The following is an 11,410-nucleotide window of genomic DNA, read 5'->3' on the forward strand; positions in this document are numbered from 1 at the left end:
TGTGATAAAGAAACCTGCAAGAGCAGGCTCTGATGCACGTTCAGAGAGGTGTGAGCCCAGAATGGTGAGTCAGAAAGCCCAAGTGCTCGTCTAGTCTCTGTTACCAATTCCTCCTGGAACCTCAGGCAAGTGGGGGAACCTCTCTGCTTTGGTTTCCACAACTGTAAAAATGGGACTAATAATACCTGTTTACCACCTCATAGGAAAGAGGGCGATGGTTAATGAACACTTGCACGGAGCTTTGAAGATGAAAAAGGTTCCTGGGTGCTAATGACAAACAATAACAGCCTATCCATTCTAATTTGGGTATCTATCATGCTGGCAGGGAGGGAAGGAGTACCAAATTGCCCTGAATAAACTGGCCTTCCAAAATATTTTTTCTTAAGGCTAACAATTTTGAAAAGCCCTGGCATAGATGAATGATGGTAAATGCTTGGTGTACCAGATAGTAGGAAAAAGTCAACCACTGATGGCTGATGCTTTAATTGCGTTAGCTTGAGCTGCCTGGCCTAGGTCCTGCAGCACTGCTAACTGGTATAAATATTTACACAGGCGGCATGTTTCAGTTACTATGGATGCCACAGTTAAGGCTATTAACCTGGCTGATAATTCCCTGTTTCCTGCCAAGGAACTCTTTACTTAACATGCTTCTTAATCTTCCTTGTATTTTTCTTAACATTTAAATGTGAAGTGTAGGTTAAAAATTATTTTGGGGACTCTCAGTTTAGCTTACATTTCACTTAAAGGCTCTTCTCCTTTTTAAAATAAAGGGTGAAAAGGCTCAAATCAGCAAATGCCTAGGCCCATATGTTATACTAAACAAGACTGTAAGACTCAACTGGTTTCTGTAAGTTGATATTTGGCTTTACATAAACACATGTGGGCACTGCCACCAAAAGATATTTTTCTAATAAGGTAGGACAATCTATGTTCATTTAATTGGATAATGATAATTCCAACTCACACAAAAATGAAATACAAAAATCCAAGATTAATATTTTGAATGTTAACATTTAAATGATGCACAAAAATTACAAGTAAAAACTGCAGGATTCATATCCATTGATTCTATACTATTTGAATAAGAAAAGTCACCCCCTTAAAAGTTTACCTGCTTTACAAAGTCAGTTTCAAGTCATGATGGCCTCATCTGGCAAATAAATGAGAAAAAATAATAAGAATGGAGTTCTTATGGGGAAGAAGTATGGAGGAGAAAAACTAAAAAATTTCAAAATATCATAAATTTAACCTTGGCTTAAAGTGTAAATTTAAATTAACTGTCCAAGGGTAATAAAAACACCTTTCAATATAATGACATGTGACTTTACCACCAAGGAAAAAAAGTGTCTGAATTGATTAGATTCTTAAAAAAAAGTGCCTGTTGGACAGTCACAAATATTCTGGCAGAGCACTTCTCATAAGTAAGGATAAGATAAAAGGAGAAATTTCCTTATTCTCATTGTGTTTTTGTCTTCAGGGATATTAGATTGGAATGCTGATCTAAGCTCCTTTCTTTCACTTCCCTTGAAAATAATTTAATTAAATGCATTTTTAAACATAATTGGGACTCAGGAAGATAAGGAAACTTAATCAACGACCCCAGTAAGTGTCCACTGTGAGGTCTGAAACCTGTATCTGATAGCTCTGGATTCCTGAAAGATTTGATCTAATAATTTAGGAAGGGATGTGTGTGGGGGGAGGGTGATTAAATTAACAAGACCTCAATATTTTCAACACCTGGTCTAATATTTTTAGAAGGGTCAGTGATGCTCTCTAAAGTAAAATGTCTTCTCAGGGCGAGGTCTCAAGAATTGAGAAACAAAAGTCCAAGTTTCCAGTAGCTTGGTGAAGCAGAAGCAGCCTCTGTTCTAAAATCGGATGATGCCAGGTTTCACTCGGGCCTTGTCTTTGTTTTTGGTGGCTGGTGCGCCGGTATGGGGATCCAAACCCTTGACACTGGTGTTTCAACTCCATGCTCAAACCAACTGAGCTAACTGGCCAGGCTAGGCCTTGTCATTTTTGACACCTGTAAAATGAGCAGAGCATGGCTGTGGGAGTTGAGTGACCGTGACAGCTCCCACACAGTCACTGACGTGTGGCAGATGCTCCAATAGCCTTCTCCTTTGAGATGCCTACCTTGTTGGAAAGTTTGAACCAAATTAACAGAGGGATGCAGGAGACCACACTAAGCAACTATGCAACGTATATATAGTACAAAACAGGATGATATGACGTAACAACACGAGCTCAGAGCAGCAGGAATTATGTGAGAGCGCTATCAAGACACCAAAGATTTGTACAAGGTTTCGGTTTCTAAAACTGCTGTCATGTCAAATTCTAAGAAATGAAGAAACAAAAAAATACTATAAACTTTCTGTGAATAAATACATATTTATGTTATTAATGTGGATAACACACACACACACACACACCCACACACGCACACACGCACGCAGGCACAGAGAAAACAGTCTGGAATGAAACACAGCAAACTCCAAGCAATGGTCACTTTGAGATGTGGGGGAGGACAGGAGACCAATTTGGGAGATAAGGTCAGGGAGCATTTTAGTTTTATTTGTAATTAAGAAAACATGTAAAGGTGGCTATATTCATATATTAATTAACTGAAAACAGATTTTTAAAAAAGATCTGAAAAAGATAAAAGGAATTTGACTAAGGCAGAAAGGGAGTATTGGATGCTATGGGACCCGTTTACATGATTAGCTGACTACTACTACTTATTTGCATTTTTTTTTTAATTGGGAAGAAAAAAAACACAGAGGCTTGGTGAAAACAGGATCAGGGTGACATTCAGCCCATGCTAGAGAGATTTCCTAGGACAAGAGTTCTCAAGTCTTTTGCTGTTGAGAACCATTCATACTCTGAGAAAACATGAAGTACCCTAAAGAGCTTTGGTTTTTGAGTTCTATCCACTGGTACTGACCATATTAGAGAATTTAAAAAGTATTTATTAAATCATTTAAAATAGCAATAGGCCCATTTCATGTTAAATAACATCTCTATGGAAATTAACTGTATTTAAATGGCACTGTTTTACATTCTTGCACATATAATGTCTGACTTAGCAGAAGACAGGAAGATGTGCATATCTGCTTCTGTACTTAATTTGCTGTGATGTATTGTTTTGGCTGAAGTATATGAAAACTGAAAACAGAAAACAAAAAACAAAACAAAAAAACCCCCCAAAACCCAGGCTCCCTCAGATATATTTAGTTGAAAAAAGGAGATTTTTTCAATAGACTTTAAAAAAGATAGTGGATATTCTTCTTTGATCCTATGCTAAAATCCAACAAGTGATAGTTTCTTAAAGATTAGTTGCTACATGGAATCTGAAACCACACTGATGAATTTTTCAGTTATACTAAGATCCAGTGGTGGGTCTTATACTGTGAATGGCTCCTCTGCCTCTGTGTGTTTTGGACCATCATTTACTGGTCATTTGGAACACACTGGTGCACTGAGTTATTCAGACCTTCCATTGTACGTATCAAGAAATCCCACTGGCTAATATCACCACCAATCTCAGCAGGACAGCCTTCAACATTGGGAGCGGTCAGGCTCAGACTGGCAGATACTAGTTTTCCAAAATTCAAATTTTGCTTGAAAGCTCAAATTTTGTCACAGGCAAAAACTACTGTCACTGTTGTTTCCCTTGAATTGATAAGCTCACTTCATGGATTTGAGAAAATATCTGCCAAATGTCCAATCTTAACAACCAGTTTGTCTGCCTTTTGTTCTTTCAAGGAAAAATGATGTTCCTGGGAAAAGTGGCTAGTTTAGCTTAAAACTCAAGCACGGGTACTTCTCTTCAAGACGGCCATCGCAGTACAGCATGCTAGGAGGGCTTGATGTGAACTCTGTGTTCCATCACGCAGAATTAAAAAGGTACACGCAAGTGTTCAGATTTAATACAACTAATGACTTCACGTTCATCAAGGACATTCTTAGGTCACGGCGGTGTGCATGTGGTGGAGCACACAGTGGCTGCTAGCTGGACAACCCTGCCACGCTCTATGCGAGGAGCCGTTTTACCCACCACTGCCTTTGCACCACCAGGGCAGATGTCCACATGGCGCAGGAGGCACATGACATCTTGGTATTCTTATGAAGGCTTTGCAGACCCCTTGAAAGCAGCTCTGCAACTCGGAGGATCCACAGACTGCCCCTGGTGAATGCTACTCTATGCAAAGACTGAGGGCACCTTCACAGCTTCGGAGTTCTGAGAACACGGTTATCTAATGCCACAACCTTATCTAAGGTTGACCTACTACATAAAGCTGGAAAAAAAAATAACCATTCCTAATTATACATGTACAGAAATTGCTGCCACACAAATACACACATACACACAACCCGTACCTCTTCCTCCTTGATGCCTGCTAAGACTAAAGGACCAGCAATTTCAGAAGAACGGGGCTTGTTCCCTGGAGTGAAACATTACTATTCTCATCATTTTATAAATTAAAATACTGTAACTAGAAGACATTGCTTATAAGTAACACGACCGGCAGACAAAAATCCAGCTATATTATAAAGTTCTCACACATCAATGACAAAGACTGAAAAAAAAAAAAGCCTAATCAGTGTTAACACCTCAAATTCTATTAAAAATACCACAATATTAAAATCTAGAATAATAAGATATGAGGTTACAGTTGAGATCCCACTTACTATCTAATTTAAAAAATCAGCACCAAAAAGCAATTCGGAGGAGTTTAATTGTAATGAGATCTGATGATAAGACATTAAACTTTTGGAAGTCAAACTGCTACAGCATCAGAAAGCAACATCTGTGTTTAAACACTAACAGGAGAGGACACGTGAAGTCCCCCTACTTGGGATTAACCACAGAGGATGATATTGCTCACTTTTAAAAATAACATTTCTTATGAATGTTATGCTAAAATTCTTTTATTCAAAAGAGTTAAGAATGGGGAAGGGGTGTATAAAAATGCCAATTTCTTATTTTACTCTAGACTTAAAAGACTGGACCATGAGAACAAAAAAGAGACTGAATGGGGACAAGTATACCCTGAACAGAGGCATGGAGACGGTGCTTGGGATCATCTTCGTGGGTAATTTTACACAGTCTACAAGCAGAACACGGAACAAAGGAGAGCTGATGATACTAACTTCCTCCAGGTGGTGAAATGCCAAGCAAACTGCAAGAGCTGAAGAGGCGCGGTGAACAAAAGAGACGGACAGAGGAGCCTCAGGATGACAAACGCAGGCAGTGCAGTTGCAGAAAAGTAAAACAGGCTGTGGTTAAGCTGCTGGGCTCCCAAGAACCATGCACGACCTACAGAAGGGACGACCACGGCACCGTTAACACTGAGAGTGCTACCACACCCCAGGCCCTGTTTAAGCGTGTTACGTGTACGCACTCGTTTAACACTCATAAAATCCAAAGGTAGTCATATTATTATTCCCATTTCATATTCCATTTCTAGTTCACCCAAAACAGCTCAGCTAGTGGTGGGGTAGGGGGTGTGTGGCTCCGAACCCACCCTTAACTACACTGAGCACCCTGCCTCTCAAGTTTAGAGGGAAGCCTGGTTCTATCTTCCAGTGTGCCTTAAAGGCAGTTACACTGTAAAAGACCAATAAAATGCCAGTGAACATCAGAAGAGGCACACACCCCAAAACCAGCGTTTTGTAAGATGGTGTGGGTGTCTGTGCAGCCTCTGTGTGTTAGCACCCAAGGGGCCGGTGCTGGCTTGCAAAAACTCAAACATAAACGACCATTGCTCACTAAGGAAGCAATTTCTCAGTTATTACATTTGTTTTGCACATTTTTTCTAGAGCAGAACCTTTTAAAAGATATTTCTCTCAAACATTATGAAAAAGTTTAAATTTATGTAGAGGCAGAGTGAATACTTGTATATACATTCTCCTAGATTCAACAACTGTTTATACTTTAGCATATTTGCTTTAAAGTTATTTTTCCCTTTATCACTTGAAGTTGCAAAGATCATGATACTTCACTTGTAAATGCTTCAGCCTGCACTCCCTAAGAATAAGGACGGTCCTGTGCGGAATGACAGCTTCTTTACTGCACCTATAAAATTAACAATAATTCCACAGCATTCAATTATCATTCTATACTCAACTTTCTGCAGCTGAACCCACAATGTCCTTCTAGATTTGATTTTATATTTTTTAGAACACGGATCTAATCTAGAGTCTCTCACTGTATTTAACTGCTATATCTCTTTAGTCTTTTTAAAAAAAAAACCACACAAAAAACTATGCATTAATAATTCAAGGGCCTAAAATAAAACGATCTAGAGTCTCTCACTGTATTTAACTGCTATATCTCTTTAGTCTTTTTTAAAAAAAAAACCACACAAAAAACTATGCATTAATAATTCAAGGGCCTAAAATAAAACCAGACTTTTATTTGCTGTAGTAGTAGTTTGTCCCTGTGCACTTTAACCAATGTCCTTCCAAGATTAAAAAGAAAAGATTTTTTAAAAAGTATATTAGTGACAGAAACTATCCCATTTTTAAAAGTTCTCTGCTTGGTGGTAATATTTCCAGTCTGACAGGGAAAGGAGATTTAGTCTGAGCAGGGTCCAGAGACAAGTGGTATGTGGGTCCGCTTTTCAACCAGGCCCCTGTACGGCTTCTCACGAGCATGGTAAGCACCACTCTGCTGATCGGTCAGCTAAGAAATATACCAGACAGCTATTATCTGAGTGATCACTCAGAGAACTAACTTTATTTTCAAGGCACTAACACAGACTGGTGCTTATAATCTAGGAATGATGCTTACGTGCCATGGGACAGAACAAGTTCACCTGGACTACCCTCAGGATGCTCATGATTTTGTGGAAAACAAAACAAGAAAACTAAGCCAACAATCAGCACCTGGCAGACTTGATAAGTGAAATTGATTAGCAGGGAAATTATCAACTTTCTTCCCCTACACTGAAAACGTGTGTGTGCAAACGTTTAACAAAATCCTATGCAAACCTGAAATGAGTTTTGAACTCCAGACACTCAAATATATTACATATTACAGAAAACAGTAAAAATCAAAAGGGCACCTACGATGTAGAAGCTTTTACCACCATCTCTCAACACTCTAACTGGCCAGTTAGCTCACTTGGTTGGAGCGTGGCATCTCCCAACACTCTGATATTGTGCAGAGGAAAGAACATGAGCTTTGCTGTCGTACTTACTGAGGCTCAAATCTTTTCTCAACATTCTCTGTGGCCCTGGGCAAGAGGCTCTCCTTCCTCTATGAGAAAGAAAAAAAAAAAAAAAAAAGGGAATAATAATGCCTCACAGTGCTGGGAGGATTCAAAGAGAGAACAGAGATAGAAGGAGTGTGGTCCTGGCCCAACATGTTGAAAATGCTCAATAAATGCTGCTACTTCTTCTCGGACAGCCACCAGCAGCAGCTTTGGGAACATGTGACTAGTGCAGAGGGGGCAGCACTGGGCTCTACAGGCTGTGACCTTGGGGAGGAGAAACACTAGGACTTGTCCTGCTCACTTCCCGGGCAGGAGTGCTGGAGGAACAAATAAATGAGAGTTCACAAAAGCTCGTTACAATTGGCAAAGTGCTGTAGGATTAAAAAAGAACAACTTTGCAATTATATTTGACATGTGGAACCAGAAGTAGGTAGCTGGAGATGGCCTAGCCATCGGGTACAGGGACACAGCACTACACAATGGCTGAAAACCTGCAAGAAACGTATTATTTTTAATATTCAAAAATTCAACTATGGCCCATGGGCCAAATCCAGTCTGCTACCTGCTTTTTATTGGACCACAGTTATGCCTATTCATTCACTGTCTATGGCGGCTTTTGCCCACAAAGCCAAAAAATATTTACGATCCAGCTCCTTTCCAAAAAGTTTGCCAATTCCAGTCTAGAACTGTGCTGTCCAATATAGTGGCCACTAGACACATGTATCTATTTAAATTTAAAATAACTAAAGTTAAAGTAAGAATTCAGTTTCTCAGTTGCAAATTTTAAGTGCTCAACAGTCACATGTGGCCAGTGGCTACCACAGTGGACAGTAAGCAGAACATTTCCACCATCGCAGATGGTTCTCTTGGACAGTGCTGGAAGTGCAGGTTTAAGTCATCAAGCTAAATTTATAGCCATCAAGCTCCAGGTGACACTCCTTCTACAGACAGAAAGGTTTACTGTAAGTTTAAAAAATATGTCCCTTTCACGTTTGAACTTTTTAGGACATGCTAATTCACCATATTAATTACAAACTCCAGACTACTTGGTAGACAATAACTATCACACCAATTGAAACTACAAATCAGTTTAGTGATTGGATTTACTTGTTTGTTTACTTGACTGCCCCAGCCTCAGTGGACCATGAACTCCGTGAAAGCTGGGCCACAGAGCTTGCTTATATTCCAAGTTAGGACCTTACCTGGCATGTGGTGTGATTGACAAATATTTGTAAAACGAATGAGAAATGAACCGAGTGCAAAACTGTCACACAAAAAGAGGCTACTCAATCAAACAGATAATAGGGCATTGGAGGAAAAAAAAAAAAACCTATTGTAATCCTGTAGCAGAATGTTCTACAAACAGCCAAAATTTCTATTTTAAAATGAGTTTTTTAAGAAAAGATTCCAAACAAAACAATACAACTGTCTGGGTTTGGATTCTGGCTCCACCACTTACGGGCTGTGTGACCTTGGGCAAGTTTCCCTTCTGTGTGAAAGACCCCTCCTGTCTTAATGGGACAGACATCCCCATTTGAATGAGCTGGGAGCTAGGTGACCTGGTGCCGCGCCCTCTCCTGTCCCGTCTCCAATCATCGCGACACCAATCCCTGCTCCCTCCAGAGCACCCTGCCCTGACAGCGAGTTCTTAACTCCATCCCTCCTGTGCCAGGCTCCGTGGTGGGTCTCTCCCACTGAACCATTAGCTAGCTCCTTTGTGGCAGTGGCTATACTCCAGTCATTTTTAATGACTCTCAGTACTTGGCACACAGTAGCTGCTAAGTGGATGTTAAACTGAGAATCTAAAAGCCCAATAAACAAAACAGATTTTGCTAAACCTCATATTAATATGCCTGCTCCAAAAAGTCCTTAAATCAAGTATTCTGCAAATTTTGAAATTAGAAATTTCCCCACCATCTGAATTAGAAGTTAGTCAGTCCTTAAAGGTTACTCCTTCTTAAAAATTCAAGTCTCTTTCAGATTAATACACTTCACTATTTCTCTCCATGATTATGTAGCAACCATCCAACCACCCAACCAACAGCAAAAAACCCAAACTGGCCATAATAAGGTCTTGGAATTAAAAAAAAAAAAAGGAACAATGTGGTTTAAGATATAAAATCAAATGATTCTATTTCAGAATAAATTTATAATTCAAACAATGACTAGTACATTAGGTATCTAATAAAAACCAGAAGACTCACAAAATGATTTATAAGATACCTAAAAGTATAAAAATTTACATTTTATATGCAATCAGATTATTGTATTGCTAACTAGTTAGTGTTTAAAAACTAACTTAAATCCAAACAATTACATTTGTGCTTGCCCATCTGGTTCCTGCAGCTAAAATACCTAAATCTTATTTGTAGCCAACCTTTGCTTTTTCCTGGGTGCACTACAAAACAACAAATTCATAGCTTCTGCTATAATTTGCTCATTGTGGATGTTGATTTCCAGCAGCTTCATTAAAGAGGGTTTGGGGAGAAAAGCAACATCCATTTTATTCCAACAGACTGGGCATTTATTCATGTGCTTCTATCTTCCCTGGGTGCACCCTAGGATCTGAAAAATCTTGTCCGGCATTTTAGTCACAGAGGCTATTAGTCACCTAGAATTCTTGTCCCCGCCCTTCCTTAACGTGGGTCCTTAAAGGAGATTGTGACAGTTAAAACTGTTTTGCGAGGGCACAGCTATGATGTTACACATTTTGAAGTGACTTGAATGGAGCTTAACATCCACTTTCTATTTTACCCAATTATGAACAAAAAATTTATGTCAAATATCTAAAAATACCAATAGGAATAAGTATGCTGCTACCCTGACACCTATAGTTTAATATAACTACTATTAGTCACTATAGTAACTGTGTTTTCAAGCTAAATTTTGAACCCAAAACATGTATAAAACATAAAAGAAGCAAACTGTAATTATTAAATTAGTGATCTATATACACATTGAAAACTTGCTGCCATTTAACATTTTCAAGTCAAATGGCAATAGTCTATTTAAATGCAGATTATTTCCTAAGAGTCTGTGAAAATGCTAACATTTCAAAAATTATGACCCACAGTATATTTCAGTATTTCAAAGCATGAACATATTTCTCTTTTAGGCTCCATGGCAAAAATGAAAACAAATCCTTTTAGAGGAAGTTCTTTTCTAGTCAATTCTGCATGTTTTCTGACTGCAATTCATCTTTAATTCAGACATGTGTCCCCGACAAAACCTTGGCAGTATTAAGCAACACAGATGTAACAGAAACTCTACGTACAGACAACTTGGCCAGGCTCAGCCGGCCCGCCTCTCTTTCCTACCCCCACCCAATACCTTCCCTGGGCAGTGACTTCACATCCTTTGACATCAGCACAGCTTTGAAAGGGGGATGGGAGAGCAAGCAGAAAGCAGAAAAACCAGCTTTGAACTATGCATGCAAGGCCTCCATCAAGCCCCAAATTCTGTGAGTAGTTCGTAAAATGCCAAACTGCAGTGGCACACCCAACCTCCTCTGGATAAGTCTGCAGCGAAACGGAGTGAATTCTGCTAGAAAAGACTTCCTGCTTTTCTTATCTGAGGCACAATAGCCATTTATTAACTACCCACGGAAGGTTCCGATTCAGTGAAACACACAATAACTTACCTCGAATATGGAGAAGGGCCACGGGCTGGAAAGGCCCGTTGGAGCTGGCCGCATCCACCACCATCCTGCTGCCCGCTTTATTACATGTCAACATCTAGACTTCAGCGGGAGAGGCAATGTACTCCTTAAGGCAAGAAACCAGCCTCCATTTTAGTTTAAAAAAAAAAGACAAACTGAAGCTCTCTGCAGCTGGAGGGAACTGGCTGGTTCGTGATGTCAGCAGGCATGGAGCTTGCTGATTGGCCGGAAGCTGCAACTTAAAATGACACTAAAAAAAACTGCAAAGGGAAAGAGCGTTCTGTTTGGCTGTCAGTGTGCATTAAAAGCCTGGACATTTTCCGGCTTTCTGGAGTCTTCATTTCTCAGTAACTTTTAGACAGAGATCCCGTGTCTTAGGGGACAGGACTGGAGCCTACGACCCTGGCCAGACTGCAAACACATGATTCTGCGAGAGCTACCAAAAACAAGCGTGTGCGTATATGTCTGCATGAACTTTTAGCATTTCCCTAATTGCTACCCCAAATTCAGTGGTATTTTATACCTATCTGTC

The 11,410-nt window shown here is 39.7% G+C and overlaps 1 protein-coding gene across 2 annotated transcripts in view; it reads right to left on the reverse strand.

Moving 5' to 3' along the window:
* The window catches only part of LOC103604169 (serine/threonine-protein phosphatase 2A 56 kDa regulatory subunit gamma isoform-like), an 85,623-nt gene extending 74,535 nt beyond the window's left edge, over nt 1-11,088 (reverse strand). Inside the window, exon 1 of one of the 2 annotated variants that reach the window (XM_008588750.1) lies at nt 10,861-11,088. In XM_008588750.1, coding sequence (XP_008586972.1) covers nt 10,861-10,954 — 94 coding nt within the window. In that variant the 5' untranslated portion in view covers nt 10,955-11,088. The remainder of the gene's footprint in view (nt 1-10,860) is intronic. The other variant, XM_008588751.1, reaches the window with a different exon arrangement.
* Nucleotides 11,089-11,410: the final 322 nt, after the last annotated feature.

Source organism: Galeopterus variegatus, unplaced genomic scaffold (genome assembly GCF_000696425.1).
Source record: "Galeopterus variegatus unplaced genomic scaffold, G_variegatus-3.0.2 Scaffold5019, whole genome shotgun sequence".
NCBI classification, from domain to species: domain Eukaryota; kingdom Metazoa; phylum Chordata; class Mammalia; order Dermoptera; family Cynocephalidae; genus Galeopterus; species Galeopterus variegatus.